At 35.8% G+C, this 20,074-nt stretch overlaps 1 protein-coding gene across 3 annotated transcripts in view; it reads right to left on the minus strand.

Annotated features, from left to right (window-relative positions):
* Nucleotides 1-17,192: 17,192 nt before the first annotated feature.
* LOC145671135 (guanine nucleotide-binding protein G(I)/G(S)/G(T) subunit beta-1) overlaps nt 17,193-20,074 on the minus strand; it is a 181,570-nt gene continuing 178,688 nt past the window's right edge. For all 3 annotated transcript variants that reach the window (XM_081739935.1, XM_081739936.1, XM_081739937.1), the window contains exon 9: nt 17,193-19,963. In XM_081739935.1, the coding sequence (XP_081596061.1) occupies nt 19,857-19,963 (107 nt within the window). In that variant the 3' untranslated portion in view covers nt 17,193-19,856. The remainder of the gene's footprint in view (nt 19,964-20,074) is intronic.

Here is a 20,074-nt window from a genome sequence, read left to right on the forward strand (position 1 = left end):
ATGTGACAAACTAATGCAACCTAAACATAATTTATGAATGTAGTATTCAAATAGATCAGCTTAGTAAATGTAACTACCATCATCATGAAGTCTGTTTCCTACAAGAAATATTTAATTTAAGTAATATACTTATGACAGATTTTGAAGGACCCTCCAAACTTGCCGCTCTATGCAAATGCACGTGTTACTTATATGGTAGAGCCGACTCTGCGTATCATATATATCTAGTCGACAAATTATTTATATATGTTTAGAAAAATACTATTAGGCAAATTAGTATTAGTTTTTACCTTGAGACAAGTTATTTGAATTTTATACTGTTCGTGACATTATTTTCGTACTTATTAAAGGCCTGCTTTCACGAAAAAACAAAATTTCATTTCTACTTTTATTTCGTAGTTGATATTGATGAAAACTGCTGAAACCCAAATTGTTAATAGGTATGGTATTCACATAAATTTTAAAATATTTGTAGCGTATCAGTATCTAGCGTTTAATTTACGTTGCATTTTACGGTGATTACATCTACATAAAAATATTTCATACTTAAATAGACGTAAGATGCATTACAAATGGCTATTTGAAAAAAAAAATAGAAAAAAAAACGAGAGGCAATGTTTTTTTTTCTAAAAAAACGTACATTTCTGAAAAAAAGAACGTTTTTTTTTTTTCTATTTACAACACTACCAGAGACGCCTATGAATAGGAAGAACTGAAAATGATTAACAGTTTAAAATCATTAATTGTCATTGCAAGGAATGCATTTTGTTTGTTGAAAAGATAAAATTGTGGTGGGAGGCGGATATAGACTATGTTTAAAAAGAAGGGGTAAACTACCAAGCAAAGTAGACTCATAGGAACTCTATCTTTTCTGAGAGTAGGATGATCACTACTACTTTGTCTTGGAGGGAAATAGTAAATTTAGGGAGATTGTGCCCAAGCTCTTAGGGGGGATGAGTACCGATACTAACTTCTATTGTAGAAATTCCATGTGCGATTTTCCCCGAGTTTTGAAACTAGTATTTTTAGAAATTATAATTTCCTGTGTAAATTTGAAAAAAAAAGTATTATTACTATTTTACTATTGTTACCATTATTATTATTTTTATTATTATTATTATTATTATTACTATCCTATCATTACTATTTTTAAAAAGATTTCTGGAGGTCTTACTGCTTGTTTGTTTCCTTGCGTACTTTCACCCATAACTAGATAAATAATAGGGTACAATAAGTCACTTTACTCAAATTAACCATAGACTCTATGAATGCCTACTCCACAGAAGCGAAGCCTAGATTTCTTTTTAAAAACTTTCTACGACATACTAGGTTGGATATATTCTTGATGTTTTTTCTTATTTATCTTTTCCAGTCTTTCCAAGGATTTTTTATTTATTTTATTTATTTATTTTTTTTTAAAGAATCTCATTTCCACTGCTCGGATTCTGTTCCATTCTCTTTTCACTATTATCCGTTTCCGTCATTAAAAGTATGACGTGATCGATAGTTTAATATTAGGTATTACTCAAATACAAGGAGGTATCAAAAGTTCGTGGAAATATCTAGAAGGTGACAAACTACGAACTCCCTCGGACAGGCATTTTATAGTTAGGTCCTTGTATGGTAACAATGTAAATTATGGATTCGTTAGAACAACTTTAAAAATATATCACTAAAGGAGAGGTAATTGACGAGCTTGAGGCACTGAGCGTCATTAAATTCCTCCATCTTCAGGGGGAATCTACAAAACAGATCCACGAAGAAATGAAAGAAGTCTATGGGAATGAAATCTTAAACTATGAGATAGTATCGTATTCAAGTGGAAACACCAATTCCAAACTGCAAACATGACCACCGCTGATGCCTCTAGATCTGGAAGACCATTTTTCACTGATGATGCCGCCTTGACAGAAAAGTTGAGAAGATAATGGAAGACAGAAAGATAACTATTGAAAGTGTTACGTGTGCAAGGTATGAGTTATGGATCTACCTGGAATACCACTCACAACCAGCTGTATCTTCAGGAAGTGTGAGAACGGGATGCCACGACTGCTCACACCTTTCTACAAGAGAAATTGCGAGGACTCTGAAAGAGAAATGTTACATCGCTATGAGGTAGATGAAGAGGACTTTATCGGAGACTAATGACAATGGATGAAAAGTTTACGATTCAAAAACAAAGGAAATGAGAAAACAATGGAAACATCCCTCCTCTCCCCTAAAAAGACACGAATGCAAAAGCCTGCCGCCAAGGTGATGCTTTCCGTTTTCTGGGACTGTGAAGGGGTCATTACGACAGATTACCTACCATATAGACAAACTATTATTAGTGCCTACTATTCCCATCTCCTGACTAAGTAACGAGAGAAAATGAAGAAGTAACATCGTGGATTGGTCACAAAAGGGGTGCTGCTGTTGGTAGACAATGCACCAGTTCATTCCGCATCAATGATGAAGGCAGTGGGATTAGGATATGAAATATTGCCCCACTCCGTCACCAGACCTAGCACCAAGTAACTTCTCTTTTCCTAGAAATGAAGCATCCACTTAAAGGACGTCATTTTAACAGTAGGGATGATGTCATTTCTAGGTTGAACTGTGGTTTCAAACCCAAACCAAAGACTTCTATAAAACGGGCTTACGGAAAGTGAAGTGCTGGCAAAAATGTGTCGCTAGGCACGGTGACAAGAGAAAGACTAATACCATCATGGTGTTAGAGTTCTCCACATTAGATATCTTCTAGATGATTGCACGAACTTTTTCATACCTCCTAGTACATTTAGTTTTTGCTTTTAATCCTATATATTGATTCAGTGCTATATGAAGAACACAATCCATATACAGTTGCTATGGAGATATCAACATTTATTCCGTTTATTCCATATAGTAAGCACAATAGATAATTTCCAAATGATACACAGTTACAAACCAAATAAGTTTAGATCTAATTTCTTAATATAAAATAGCACTCAGTGCAGCAATTATGAAATGAGATGATTCATTTGCTGCGAAGTTAGTTTTGGCACGAAAGTTTCTCACTGTGGTGAATCTCTTGTGTGATTTTGGAAACATGTGCGGAAATATGACGCTCGATCGGCTGTGAGCGTGACGTGGCTAAGTATAGACTGGTGTTGTGGTTTGTCAATTCATGTGATTCGTATGTCAACTGATGAGAACAGTTTTGCTGCACTCAACAAGGATATAGACATTTCAGAAAATCACAGAAACTGTAATGAAAAGAGGAAGTATCATGACAAAGAAGAATAAGATAAAAATGTCTGAAGACTCACAGACCATCCGATGAAGACATGAAATGAAGATTAACAGTAACGACGATATCCAAAATGGAAATGTGGAATATTTGGAGTACGAAAATAAAAAAGCAGTCTCATAAGAAAATCAGTTGCAGACAACACAAGTCGTGAGAAGACGAAACCAGCAAAAGCCGCGAGGAAATACTAAACCACACTCAACCTTCAATAGTTAAGTATATCAAGCGATGGTCCAGAAGTGAAATATATTGAAGATGACAAGGAAAGACACTAGAAGATGGAATTAGATCAAAACATACTAAAGGAATTTTGTAAAGAACCGGAAAAATCTTAGTATAGTTCCTAGTTGCGACCATCAAGAACCAGGAAGTTCTATGTTCATAAGCTACATAGGAAAGGAAAACCTACACAATATTAGATCTGTAATGTTTCTTTCAGCAATTTACAAAGTGTTTACGAAAGTAGCATAGAGAAATGTATGCTAGGTTTCACCCACAAACATTGGAAAATACTCATAAGGATTAGAGATAAATGACAAGAGATCGAAATGGTCATTAAAATAAATCCACTGAAGTAGTAGTGGATCGGACAAATTGCAAGAAATGATGATCAATGTACAAAAAGAATCATTCACTGGATACCAAGGGACAGATCTAGAAAACGCCCTTATACCCGAGTTCGATTCTCGGTGGAAAAGCATTAAAAATTTGATTGCATTATGGTTTAGATTCTAACTTAACTTGAAAGTCCGATGTCTCACATAGTCTCGGTGCTGAAAAAAATGCTAACCTTTAACATGTAAATCAAGTAGCACTACTGAACAACGGGAAAGAACTGTTCATGATATATATATCATGAGCAGCATATATATCGTCCTGTCCAGAGAATATGATACGGGGCATTCGGTTAAGTTCCATAGTAGACCAATGTTTTCCATTTGTTTATAAACCAAGGGAAGGAAAGAAGTAGAGAGAATATTTTCTACCTTCTTCCCCTCCGTATCTGATGAAGCATATAACGAAAGTGCTCATAATGTTCATTTTCACTTTCGATCGACGATAAGACAGAAAAAAAGTATAGCAATCGAGACTTCGACGGATTTACACGTTTCATGACCATTACATATCGAAAAAATTAATTTTGAATTTGTTCGTTCGTCCGTTTTCGAGACGTACAGTATGTACACTCGCCTATAGGTTATACCGTTCAACGTATCCAAATCAAATTTTGTTTTTCAAAAGATTCTATAGTTTTTATTATTATTTTCTTCCTATTCCCCCCTCCCCAAAGGGAAGTTTACTGAAGGATGAAACAATGTTCTTTCGAGAACGGTTTCGACGATTTTGTTTATATACATCAAACTTAATTAACAATCCTATATTATGGTATAGCTTTTTTTTTTTTTAAAAAAAAATCACGAATAGCAATTTATTCTTAGAAGTGAATTCTTTTTAGAATCTTTCTCAAAAACGGCTGAACAGCTTTTATTCACATTTCATAAATTAAATATTTCATTAATAACCTGACAACGTGTTGAACTCATTTGTCCTGAGAAAAAAAAAAAAAACTACGGAGGACAGTTTTGTTTCCCCCTTTGGGGTGAGTTCTTATCGAATGATTTTCTCAAAAATGGCTGAGGTTATGTTTGTTTTCAGGGTATTTCATTAATAACACAACAGTATGGCTTTTCCTAACTCGTTTTTCATGAGAAAATCTACTAGAAGTATTTTTTTTTTCAGGGAATTATCTCAAAAACGACAGGCTATTTTCTTCACACTTCACAAATAAATATTTCATTAATAAACTGGCAATATGACAAAGCTCATGGGGTATATGTTTTCGGGCAATTTTCTCAAAATTGCCACAGATGTTTATATTTCGTAAGTAAACCTTTCATTAATAATTCCATAATACGGTAATACGTTACTTCTCATGAAACAATCCGAAGGGGGTAGTTTACTTTTGGAATTTTCTTTTTGGGCATTCTTCTTAGAAACTAATCAGGCGATTTTCTTCATATTTCATTAATAAGTTATAATGTTGCGTGAGTTATTTCTTACGAAAATAAGTTATAGTTTACTTATGGAACTTACTTTTCTTCGGACAAAGTTCCCCAAATTCACAAACAAATGTTTCAGCAACAACTACAGTGTAATATGATTTGGTTTAAGAAACTGAGCGAGAAAGTTTAGTGCGGTGCCGTACCTTTAATTAATGTTATGGTCATATTTTCACAACCTAAGTATAGCTAATAAAAATACCCATTTACTGCAACACGTGATCTTAGCAACGCACTTACGGTGTATCTTCAGGCACTGCGACTCTGTTGTGTAAGTGCTATTTAGTAATAGTTGAGTAGTATTGATTTGTTGTTGGTTGTCGAAGTTGACCGTCCTGTTTTAGCACCCAGGTTATATTAAGGTTATATTAGATGTGAACCTACAATTAAAGTGGAATCCGAATCTGTAATGCAAAGCCGCGATTCCATGTACCAAGGATGCGCGTAATAACTAGCCTCGGACTATTATGTAATTACATATTTTAATTGGTTGTATGTGGCTGTACAAGAATGTATAACATAAGAGAAAAGGATGCCTCTTCTTATCCTTTGTTTTTCACCTAATTCACTCGAGGAAAGACATATAGGGTAAAAGATAAGTAATCGTGGGAATGAGCAACAGTGGATCACAGAAGCCGAAACGTGTTCTGCTTCTGTCAAAGTCTGATAAGATACAAACACGTTGAAAAATAGAATTCAAAGATTGCTTACTAATTTGCACAGAACGCTGCAATTGTCATTGGGACGGCCAGAAAAGAACTATCAAAGAAAAATGTTTGATGGGCCGCCAGACAGTGTAGAGCATATGTAGGGGGAGAAAGAAAGGGAAATTGACCCAAACTCGGATTATTTTGATCTTACTGATTGTTGGCGCATTTATTCCTGTGGTCACGTTTGAATGGATGTATATTCTTAGTTTAGCAGGTGCAGTTCGCTTTCCCACCCATAGTGACTTTAGTTTTACTTCGTTTATTCAAATCGTCTCACAGTGTCTGGTAGAATGTTGCACATCGAACATAGAGCATAATTAAATACGCAGAGCACTTTCTTCATCGTAATTGTAGTTGGAGCACTTATTAGAAGATATTCGCAATCGTATTAAAGTTGTTGTTGGTTTATTTATTTATTTTCGTGTTAAAAGAATTGACTTTATTTTTGTACTCGAATATACAACAAAGAAATTCAGACAATAGACAATGAATTATTTGTGGACTCGTGAAGTGCAGAATTTGTTGTCACTGGCATTCTGAACGTGTTTATCCGATATCGGCGACAAGATGCCACCAGCCGCGTCTTCACTAGCAGCGAAATTAGAATCGTGGTTTGGAATAGATGAAGCATTTACGACTGATGGTAACGTCGTAGTATGTATACTCATGTCCAAAATTATTGTCACATGTCTATAAATATGTTGTTGAAATATAACTTGATAACGAATTCGCCCGGTATTTCTTATGTTGTTAGTATGTGTATAATCGGCAAAGACATGTATGTGGCAAATTTCATGTCAAAAGAGCAGTAAATAAGAACAATAAAACGAAAATAAAATTCTCTTGTCCATTTAGCAACATTTTGTTTTACTCATTCTAATTCTCGTATTTATAATTCTTTTACTATGAAATTTACCACAAATACACTTCCCGATTATACACATAGTATCAGTATTAAAAGTACCCTCCAAAATTACTATCAAATTATATTCTTACAAGAAGACAGTTATAGATATGCGACAATCATTTTGGACATGAGTGTACAGCACATGACAAAAAAATCGGGTGCTCTATGAGATCGCAGTTAGAGCAACATAAAAGAAGCGCCCTCCACACTACAAACAAGGAACTGCGTTCCGATAGAAAGCAAATTCTTCTGACCCAAATGCAGCAGGGAGCTTCTACAACGAACGAATTTTTCAGACATGTGTTCTGCAATGGTGGTTGCTAATATTCCTTGGTATAAGCTTCAGAAACATGTACATGAATATCGGAATTCCTAGAAAAATATTGTAAGCGTCAAATTCCAGATGAATCGACGTTGCGGAAAAATTATCTTGATATCTGTTACCAGGAAAGTATAGAGAGCAATCGGAGTGAAATAGGGGACTCGTACATACGGGTGGCCGTAGATGAAACTACAGATTTAGCGGGCCGCTATGAAGCTAATTTAGTTGTTGGCAAATTAGACGCTGAAGCTCCTCTCAACCATTTTTAATTTCTTCCCAGACACTAGAACGTACAGATCATGCAACAATAGCAAGATTTGTTAACAGTGGGTTTAAAGTACTTTGGCGTCATGGAGTTCAAGAAGAAAGAGTGTTGGTTTTGACTCTGATGCTGCTGCTTATATGCTTAGGATCCACTCCAAGTACTATGACAGTTACGCATGAGGTGAGAAAACTTGGATTTCATGGTCTAGCGGCTGCTCATAAGCCACACATCACGCAGGTAAATGCCAAACGATGCCTCGCTTGGTGTAAGGAGCGTAAACATTGGACGATTGAACAATGGAAAAACGTTGTGTGGAGTGACGAATCACGGTACACAATGTGGCGATCCGATGGCAGGCTGAGAGTATGGCGAATATATATATATATATATATATATATATATATATATATATATATATATATATATATATATATATATATATATTGCTTAAAACTACTTATATATGTAGATATTTTCGATTTTTTAAAGTATTACATATTCTCTGGATATTACATAAGACTCCGGGCCTTAGTAATAACCACTAGAGCACTGGGAAGGGCAGTACGGTTTCGTGTGTGCAACAGAAGTAGTACTGGGTGTTCAATAGGAAACTTTTCCCATTTTTAAAATAAGCAAAACTGATGGTACGCTGTTAGTTCGAAATGCAATATGTTGTTATTTAACGTCCTACGGTTACGCCTTTTAGACGGACGATTAAGGGAAGTGAATAATAATGCAATTCGATTTTTGTGCTCTCTCACCGGGAATCGTACTCGGGACGCGCTAGCCACTATACTAATGGGGAGGGTTACTTTATTCTTTCGAGGGTGTCAGTATTAAGAATATTAAGAGTAACACTGTCCAAGGTAGTGATGTATACAAAATTTGCGGCAACACATCATACAAAAGGAATAGTGAACTAAAATCAAACCAGGAAAGGAAGTACTGAACATTACACAGGATTGTCATAAGAAACCTTAGAGCAATGTGCTAAACTCGATCAATATATGGAACATGCAATAACCAGTATTAATTGAACAGGATTATTCTTCAATGTTCTGAAATTTGTGATTGTTTCCTTTTTTCGTAATTACAGCTCGACAAAAACTATGTATCCTCAATAATCTGCTACCAGGTTATGATTTCGAAACGTCGATTTCTGTCACCAACGCAGTAGCGAAAGAAAAGAAAAAAGCATGAAGAACATAAAATATGGACAGCCGATAGTTGAAAGACAGTAATACGGTCCGATGAGTCACTTTTCTACTTGTTTCTAACAGAGATTTTTGTATTGCGGTGAACAAAGGATCGGACTCCGAACTCCTGTACTCCCTACTGTTAAACGTGCCGGCAACTCTGTACTGATGGAAGTCGCATTTCATGCTATTCCGTTGGTCCTCTTATTGTCTGGATTACTGTCAGTGACCATGTGAACATTTTAGGTAACCAGGTTCATCCTTTGGTGTAATATTATCTATCAATTTTGGCCAAGGTGTGTAAGATCATAAGTTGTGAATCAATTTTATTAAAGGAGATGATATTTAATCGGGAAGTGACCGGAAACATTTCTGGTTTAAACGTTGAACGCTATAGAGTAAAAATGGAGTAACGAGAAGTGGTTTTTGCAATTAACCCTACCACAAATATATTTCATACCCATTCTCAATGCCCTACTAATAACGGAAATGACAGAAATCCACTACAACTTCTGGCTTCAATATTGATCTACATATAGCAAAAATTATAAAAGATAGCAAAAAGCATTTTTTAAATCACTTTAGCGTTATAAAAACATACGTAAATTCCTGGCATAATCTCTCTTAAACCTATATTCAAAACGGAAGTGGTAGCAATCAACCATTTCTGTTTCAACGTTGATAGAGTAAAAAAAGTTTAATAATATATAGCAAAAGCGATTTTCTGTAAACAAAGAAAAAGAACCACGAATATATTCCATGTCCACCCTAATTTCTCCACTATAATCGGAAGTGACAGAAATCTAATACTACTTTCGGTTTCAATATTGAGAAAATATCGCATCATGATTACGTGACATTGCTACTTGTTACTTTACAACAACAACGCACACTTCCCGGATTGCAACACGCCAACCCAGTCAGATTTGAGACGCGATTTAAGAACATCATGAACTCTCCTGGCCCACTCAATTTTCCTGTTTGCAATTACTACTGACCATCTATGAATAGTTTTAGAGCAGCAAGTCTAGCGCCGTTTTTTCCAGTATCATCGCTGACGCAACTGCGTGCTGCAGTAAATAAAGAACGGTCCACTATTCTTGAAATGATTCACGAATTTTGTGACGAATATAAGCTGTTAATACAGCTATAACGTAGTCCAACGCAGTTTTTACATAAGTATAATACAATAGAAATGTATTCGACATTAGAAACAATATAATGAAAAAAGTAAAGATAATTTTACTTACAAAAAAAAACTGTCCTATAGATTGTTTGAGCTGGTAGCTAGTTTTAAATGTGTTCATATTATTATTATTATTATTATTATTAAGAAATGAATCCGTAATACCGTCAAGAAACGAAAAATTGAAATTACCCAGCACACGAAATGAATTCCAATTCCTATAACAAAAGACACTGTAACTTAATTTCATACATGTATTCATTTCCTAACTCTTATTGTAGCACAATGCTACTCACATCCAGTTATTTTTTCCATTTTTTAAACGATCTAACCTAACACTACTTATCTTTCGCTATTTCAATGAAAAATCAAAGGATAAAGCAAAAATAATATTTTTAGGTGAATGCTATGAAACAACTAGATGTGTTAATTATCTTAAAAGACTTAAAACCACTATAAAAAAATAGGACAGGAAAGAGGGTACTGTTAAAAGTCCTGCATTTTTGCTAATTCATGTAGATTCTAAAAAGTTAGTTGTTTTGCGTCTCTTAAGTCCATGACGAGCAACACAATATCAAAGTACACAACATTACTTTATTGTCAATTCTATGGCCGGTACCTTGTAATATACTACTGTGCATAGTGTGTTGGTTTGTGTTATTGAGAACATAAAAAGCACCTAGACGGAAACTGTCCTCGAGGGACATTTATCACCGAGCTACTAACTATATGAGAGATCAGAACTCATGAAAGGAAGTCAATTATATATATTTTGCTGGAAAAAAATACTGATTTCAGCAATAAAATATGATCATACTTGCATTTTGTTACTCAATGATTTGTTTGTTTCGCACTTATAAGACTTTGTAGCAAACTTCGACATGGTACTACTTAAATTATATATATACCTAGGTATAATCTGTTGCTCGGTAATAGGAAACACCATCCTGTACCACCTAACCTATACCGGTTTAATTTCCTATTGCTGCAGGTACGCCATCATGGATGAGGAACATGACACCCTACTACGCCAATGTGCAGTGATCTAATTCCTCTATAAATCCAGGAAGAATTAAGCACCATCGATTCAAAATAAGCTGTTGCCAATCTATGGAAACAACACGATGAATCGAAGCAGTGTGTATGTGTATACTGGTGGGTCAGAGGTTTTAGCATGGTGAAAGCAGCATCCAGTACCAGCCACCATCATGCAGATCGCCAACTGTCACAACTGATTAAAATGCATGAGATATTGAAGAAATTGTTTAAAAAAAAAAAAAAGCGCACCACAAGGCAGGTTATAGAGTACAAAGGATGGCAAAATATGTACGTTCACACTAATCTAACGATTGGGATAGAGAAGATAAAATGTGCTCGCAGGGTTCCACCGCTCTTAACAAGGGAGTTGATGAAAATCAGGAAGAATCTCTGTGATATTCTGCGAAGTTTCTCTGGAGATTGTCTAGAATGCTTTCACGTAATCATCACGTGTGATGAAACCTGTCCGTTTCATTTTGATCCTGAGAGCAAAAGGCAGTTGATGGAACGGAGGATCTTCGCGACTTGCGAAGTCTCACAACAAATTGATAGCTATATTCTTTTTGGATTATAGGGGTGATTTTTGTAGACTTTCCCGAACGTAAAACAACCATTACCAAGAAACAGTTTCGATATGACAACGAGCTCATTGTGTGCGTTCAATGTTACGGAAATAGAGATAGCTGCAATGCAGTAAAGTAAAGTAAAGTAAAGCAAAGCAAATGGATCTATGTTGAATGACATTTCCGAAGAATCAGTGCTTCTACCTACAAAATTTAATTTTTCTAATGTTTACTATTACTGAGCTACAGTCTACTTTTTGACTATGTGTTACTTTTTAGGTCGATTCTTACCCATGCGTATATCAGTCATTTGCGTAAGTAACGTAGCTTTTTGACACCACACAGAAATAACACCCTATGCTGAATGAATGACTGAATACCGGAAATCCTCTTAGTACGGCTGAACAGACAGTTCTAACACGGGAATGAAGCAACTGGGAGATGGAAATCTAGAACACAATATACAACATTGGAAAGGGTTTAGCAAGCTGTACACGGAACGAAAAGTAATTTGTGCAGAATGAATACGAACTGCGAGAAAAAAGGCAAAATGTCTACGCGTGAAAATGTACACGAAAGCAAGAGTAATGGTTGCTGTACTGGCCATGTGGCCGAGTCGCCGGAGTGGGGGGTCAAATCTGACCATCGATTATTATTTTTTCTATGGAAAAATCAGTAATAAAACGACATTGTGTATCCATAGTAGTGAAAATAGGTAATTATTGTAAGAAGAGTGAAAACATTGATTTTATATTATCGCCGTGCAAACGAGGATACAAAAGGTAAAAGGTATCAATGTCCTAGATACGTATAAATTTATAGGGATCGTGCAAGACATGAAACTATACGAGCAAGTACAGAGAAAAATATGTTTAATAATAGACATGCCAAAAAACAACAAAATGATGGAAGTAAAAGCATGAATTACACACACTAGCAATGGTCGGTCGAACTTCCTTGTATGTGATCAGTTGGCTGTTTGACGACCGTACTAAACTTGTTTCCCAAACATGCTACTAAATAATAATAATAATAATAATAATAATAATAATAAAAATGGGAGCCAACGGTGAGATTTGAACCCGTGACCCCATACTCCAGAATCAATAGACTACCACTCGTCCACAAAGCCAGTGCAACAGTTTCTCTTGCTTTCGTCTACGTTTTTCACGCGTAGACATTTTGCCTTATTTTCTCGCAATCCATGTTCATTCTGCACAAATTACTTCCCATTTTGTATTCAGCTCGCTGAACTCTTCCCAGTGTTATACGTTGTGTTCTAGATTTTTATCTCCCAGTTGCTTAACTTCTGTGTAGATGCAATCGTGTGCGGAGTAAAATCGCTTCACGACAAGTTGTGTTACGCGTGCGTTAGAACATGGCAGTGATAGACGATCCTATATGGTATGTAATACTATATGAGTCTCATCGCGATTGTTTAGCAACAGCAGCGGCGCAAACATCAATGTCGTATATGGACAGGCAACCTTCTAAGGAGTGCTGAAGTGTCAGTGTCAGAGACGGTTCATTAAATTCCGGTCGGAAGATAGTCTCACTGACATGTCACGACAAAGAAAACTTATTGAACTGGAAAACTAGGGTCTACGAGGTGTTGTTGATGTCAATCTACATCACGCAGTGGAAGAACTTGCTACATAACTTATTCCACCCAGTAATGTGTCATCAGCATCTAAAGGACCTCGGTTATGTATCGAAACTGAGATGATGTAGATACCTCAGGAAATGTAGCAACGCGTGAACATTGTCAGTTCCCAAATTCAGACGGGCGTCCAAAGCGGTTGAGGCATTAAAAGTGGAGAAACAGACCTCCATAATTGCAAACGGATTATGTGAGTTTGGTTGGATACATGTGGCATCGTCCATTTTAAACTTTTGGCACGGCAAACACCCACAACAAAGGTCCACTGTAAGCAGCTGTGGAACGGCTGCAGGTTCATTGCTGGAAAGAAGTCCAACACTGGTCAATCGCAAGGGCCACAGGGACAACGAAAACCCGTATTTTGCATTGGATGGAACTTTCTTACGCATCGTACTCACCGGACCTTGCACGAACATACTTTAGTATGGTTTGGAGTATCCAAAGCCATCTTGATGGCAAGACACTGGAAATACGCAGCACATAGTACCTGAGTTTTTATCAGTCCCTGTTTTTACACTGGCAGGCGATTCAACACCTGATTAACAGGGGCAGAGAGTATTGGAAATACAGAGGGGCTATTAAGATGCATGAAGTTGGCATTTTTCCCGGTGTTCGTATCATGGTGACGAAAAACATTAGCTGAGACGACTCCCCGTCCCCCGCAAATAATAATACTTGTATAATTTTCTACAAGAAAAACTAAATAAAACCCCTAAGTTTTCAAGACGTGTCACGGTCCGTCATGCTGAATGTATAGCTTGTCCTGCTAGTAATAACCATGGAAAAACTTTACAACAGCTCTGATGTGAAACAGGTAAGAATGTAAAAACAGCGAGGTACGAAGCAAAAGCTAAGACGGAGAAGTTATAAAGAAAATTGAAGTATTGTGAATTATAAAGATGGGGACAATGAATAGCAACAAGAGTAGCTTTCACCATGTCCATCATTATTATCACTAATACTAGGGGGATAATGATTATTACATCAACACTACTGCCACTACTATGATCATTTTATTACTATTATTATTAACAGAAACGAGAATAATACAGTAGGAAGCTGAAGGCAGTTTAGACCAGGGTCACGGTTGGCAAGACAAAGTGTAAATGTACGCATGTGTGTTCCCGTCTAAGAGAAGTAAGAGTTCGGATGGAAGATTTTCGAAGTAAAAATAAGAAAAGCTGGTCGAGAATTCGGATATTGCATGTATTTGATTGTGGTTAAACACTAGGAGCTTGGGTTGTACGAGTAACTATGATTATTGACGCGTATAGATAGAAAAGTTTCTCCGATATAAAATGCTGGACTGCATGTGATTTTAGGAAAGTAGAGAAAATTGGAGAAATTCCAACTGCCAGAATGGCGGAACGAATACATTTTGTTGATTCTGAGATATGAAGCTGTATTGTTTGGTAAATGCTTAAGGCCTATAGTATATTGTCAGATCCCCTGTAGCTAACTGCTGCCCTGGTGGAACACATTTTTTTTATTCGCCCTCTACTATGGAAGAAAAACTTCCTACTTTTACTAAGCTAACCAAATAATTTCAACAAAGTTGGGGCAAGAACCACTACTGTAGAAAAAACAGTGAGGAAACTGATTCAAGTACTAATTAAAATAAAATTAAAGTATTAGTAAGTTAGTATGCATCTAAAATGTCTGGCATTTTCCTATATTGTAGATCACTGGCGTACGCAAGGGGAGGAGGTTACGCGTTTAACCCCACCTGAACAAGATATTATGCAAAAAATGAATTTACTATCATCAAATATATATATAAGCTCATGAAATGGTATGAAATTGTAAGCGAGCCCCCTCCCCTCTTGACGAAATTCTGCATATGCTACTGCTATAGATAGATTAGTTTGGGCCTCTGTGACACATCTAATAACTAACGTTCGAACAGAAATTCTGTATTAAGGGTCTTCACTACAGCGAAATTAAACTACCGCTAATTTTAGTTTTTCTGTATTATATTCAAAACAAATACAAATATTCGAAAAGCAGAAACACAGTGAACTAGACAATACGATTTTGTATGTGGTACCGTTATCACAATTCATCTATTTGCTTTCGATTTGCAACTGTAAATAGATTTAGCATTTTTTACAGGTTCTTAAACAGCGGCATACCAAAAGCAGATAGGTGAATTGTGGTAAAGGTATCACATGCAAAATGGTATTGTCTAGTTCACTACGTTCCTGCTTTTCGAATATTTTTTATTTGTTTTGAAGATATTACAGAAAAAACTCTACAATTAGCGGTACTATAATTTCGCTGTTGTGAAGACCCTTAAATATGATACGAAATATTAATCTTTAAAATCTTGTATGGTAATGGCAATAATAATAATAATAATAATAATGCCATTTTTAGAATCCATTCGCTGAAACACACATAGAACACCTTTATTTTACAAACAAATTACTTTTTTTACTTCACTTTTTCCCGTTTATTCGAATAACTGTTTTCTTTGATTTTCTTTTAAGTTTTACATCCCATGCTTATGCCGGCTAGGCTAAAGAGAATGTGATGATAAGAAATTAAGGAATGAAATTGTGGAATGAATGAAGTGGGAGAACCAAGAGAAAACCCACGCACACGGGTTTTGTCCACCATAAAGCTTACTTAGTGCGAACTGGGATCGAACCAAGGACCTCATGCAACACAGGGGAACGCTCTACTACTAAGCCATTGCAGCTCAACTATTTACTTTGAATACGTTAATAAATATTCGACGAATATATTGTTCCAGTATGGAACTACTTGAATTTCAATTGCACTCGTGCGTACTACATATCCTATGGACTAACGATCGATATCATTATGTAACATCGTCTGTTGAAGATAATGTTGCTAATTAATGATTCATAATTATAAAAAAGAAATATAAGCAGCAGAAATATTACAACATTGCAAATGAAGTAAGAAAACAGGGTTATAAGGAAAAACTTTTTCAACATATTTCATCCTAATAATAATTTTTTAAAAAAGAAGAAACACTGGCATCACATTAACCACACAATGAACGAAATACGTACAGAAGTATTGTATGATGTCAAACTCAAGAGACACAGACAAGCAATTTCAGAAATTTCAATAGAAACCGAAAAATATACCGATGGGGCAATGAAAACGTAGTTAATATACCACTTTTCTTTCTAATGAATTTCAGATTTCTTTTGATATTATACAGTGTTCATTTGATTGTTCAATTAACAAAAATAGTCATATTTGTGAAGTTATCACCCTATCATAAAAAAAATCGGGTTTCCTGTCAACAAATATTATGGAATATACTTAAAGACAAATAGCTTTATTGGACAAGTGAGAGTACTTACATGACAGATCACATACAGGATTTTTGTTAAGCTACATTTTCAACTCTTCAAATGAATTATGGAAAATAAAAATTACAAGTTCTCACCCTTTCAGCAGCATATCCCTCATTTAACCGTCAACATTATTTGTATTGTTAAGTTGATCGAGATTTCTTTTTCTTATATGTAGTGAAGGTAGGGGAGAATCTACTCACTAGCCTTACAAAACAGGCTATGAACAGATAGGGCCACGATATAAATCATGGATCGAAGGTACGAGGTAAGTTTTGTGATTTTTCTTCCTTTAAAAAAACTGTTTAAGTTTCAAAGAATAATGGGAGGATAAGTAACAATAGGTGGCAAGAAGTCTTCTGGGTAAACAGGTAGGGAAGGGATTGAAATATTTCGATAAGGGCTAGATATTAGGCAGTGATGTCCGAAATAAATGCCACCCTTTCTAATGATATGGAATAGCAGTGGAAGGCTAGCTACATAATGTGCATTATTTCTTTCTTATCTGCACAAATTCGAAGAGGGTAGCTACTTTTTCTTATTAATCTTTAATTCCATGACAATAAGGAATTATGATTATGCTACAACTGACAACACACACACAAACACACATACATTCACTCAGGGCAAAGGGAATTATCTTACTACAAGGATATCATTTGTTAATGTAACATTTGCGGAATGAAGTACTACTGTTACTTTATTAATAGAAATTTGCACATACATCCAACCCACTGAACCATTCGCTCATAGTGGCCCCATACAGGCGATTTCAGTGTCAACATTTAGAAATGCTAATGAAACAGATAAAATGTACAGCATTTATATAAAGAGGCATGAGGTAAATTTCTGAATGTTAACACCGGCAAAATCACCGTCACTAGTTGGGCAAAATGAGCTCCTTTTGTGCTTCTTCAGTAATCTTGGGAGTCCACAGAACAGCCCTGAGCCCTTGCACTAGATGGTAAAAAATGCAGCTGTTCTATGAAACCCTAAGTTCGTGAAGAAGTCATGTGTAATAAGGAACGCTACATCATACTGTTTCATTTTGCTCAACTGAACTGGTACCAGATGCGCCTTTTACAATGAGTTGGCAAAAACATACATTGGGAACAAAAATTTACAGAATCATAAATAAGTTACTTTTCACAAAGAAAAACACTTGAATGCTGAATCTGTATTCACAGTTTTCACCTAATACTTATTTCACACAGTCACACCATAAGCAACCCAGCATTTATCCATTTAATATACATATTTCTTATATTAACTTTTTTCTTTTCAACATTGAAGGGCAAAGGGAAAAACAATGTCACGCTTGTTTTTTTTTTTTTTTCAAAATGAAATGCAAGCACCTGAATCGTAACACAATGCTGAGTAGTGTTTCAATAGCAGGGGGTGAGTAGATGGTACATGTAAAATGTTCACCTCCACACATTGTTGTCAAGCACCTCTTACAGAACATGATTGTGCTTTGATAGTGTGTGTGTTTTCTTTCCTTTGTGCTGGTCTATTCACCATCTGACAGAAAACACTACCTGTGATGCACTATCCCTTCAAAGGTTCAAGATTTTGTGACCTGAAATCCCTCACTGTGAGAGACCGTACCAATTTTCGGGATATCTATGAACATCACAAGCTGGGCAAGGATGAAGAAAGAGAAGTTTCCTTAGGAACTAATCAGTATAACGCGTAAATGTCTTTACTTATTTGTAGAAATCCTAAAATGTAATCTTCGTTCACGTAGCACACCTACTCTCATACACTTGACATGTAGAAATTAAAAGATATAGCTTTCGAATATAAGAAGCATTATCATATGAAAGGTAATATGGCACAAAGGAGATTGCTACAATTTCTTTTTTCTCATATAACAAAACATCTGTCACAAGTTGATCAGCGCCCTACTTGAAAAATTACTGTATCAAAGCAAGATATCTAAGAATTGCAAGCAGTGACATGACATCTAGTTTTTTTGTTGTATTTTTAAAGTTTTTACCTCCCAAATCTCATCATCAATACAAATTGATTGGCAACATGAACTTAGCTAAGATGTTATAAATATGGCTTCCCTGACTATTCTACTAAAAGCTATGGACACCTAACCTTCTCCTCATGTGTAGCAAATTTATCATAAAGCAAAAATACACAACTGTCCTTCTTCCTAGCCACTAGCTTAGTGCAACAAACATTGAACATGGCAGTTTTTTAGAGGTCTCTCACCACTGCACTTTTTGTGTGTCTCATTGCATCACTGCAAATCAATAACCATGTGGTCCCAATAAACACTCCCAAAACAGCATCTATACCTTGTTGGCAACATGTATACAAAAGGAAAGCAGCAGAAAGAAAGAAGTGGAATTTAATTAAGCAACCTTAAAAGGTAGCTATTATTTTGAGGAAGTTTGCCATATAAGGCAAATCTTCTGCCAGTCAAGGCATTTATGAACACATAAACCTTGATATAAATACACTGTTATGTATCGTCTAACAGTCTTTGGTTAGTTCTGGCGTTCATACCGCCATGTTAGAACAATACTGCTGCCAAAAGATGGTGCTTCTGTACATACACTGTACAGCCACCTTCTGTTACCTAACGCAGATTCCACTTGTGTTCCTACTCAATCACATTGAACTAGAGTTTTCGACATATTTCCTTCCCTTTAACATGACAAAAAGTTATTTTAAAGACCAAAAGTGCACAAGTAGATAATGTTAAACAACTCATCTGCATTACCTTCCTTTCTTTTTTGTGATTTTTGACTAGACTTAAAAATCAAACCTTTACAGAAATTGTAGATTAGAACAGTTTTTGCTCAAAAACAGTGAAGTATCTGCGAATCAATATCAATAGATGTACACTATTTCATCATGTATGTGTATTACAAGATTCACTCGGTTACTCCAAGGCAATACGAAGTTCATATAAAACAGTGCACAATTGGCCTTCCTCAAGTGTTCAACTACGTTGTTTGTAAGTACTTGTGTTTTCCAATAACAAGTTAGCTTATCAAAGTGGAAAATAAGAAGTTTGATAAAAGAGAAGCCTGACTGTGTCAAATAATCCTATGTCCATTCATCTTCTTTCATTTCACCAGTTTCTGGTATTTTGTACTCTTGTGAGATAATTCCTCATTGTAAGAGCACAAGACACTCAGAAACTGCACACTCTCCGATCCAATATTGTTGAAAGCGATTTAGCAACAAACACAATAACTTGTCCAGATGATACACAATGCTTTTCTGTAGGCACCAGCCTATGCAGCAGCCTCAGAACTCATTGAGGTTTCCCAGGAGTTTCTGAAAATGTAGATGATGAGTGTGAACCATTAACTCCCAGTCAGTTTTAATTCCAGATTCTTAAGAAGCTATCCCAGGAGCCAGTAGCAACTGCCATACCATCTTCTGTCACCCCTAAACAGCTTACTCTATTATCATGACCAGCAAGGATACCTGCAACAAAAGAACACATAATGTAAATAATCTCACACTGTCATAATTTGCTTTAATTTGCACACTCAAAATCGAGGATTCAAAAAGTTAGAAAGTATTAACAGTAAATAT

Source organism: Thermobia domestica, chromosome 15, assembly GCF_964235325.1.
Source record: "Thermobia domestica chromosome 15, izTheDome1.hap1.1, whole genome shotgun sequence".
NCBI lineage: Eukaryota > Metazoa > Arthropoda > Insecta > Zygentoma > Lepismatidae > Thermobia > Thermobia domestica.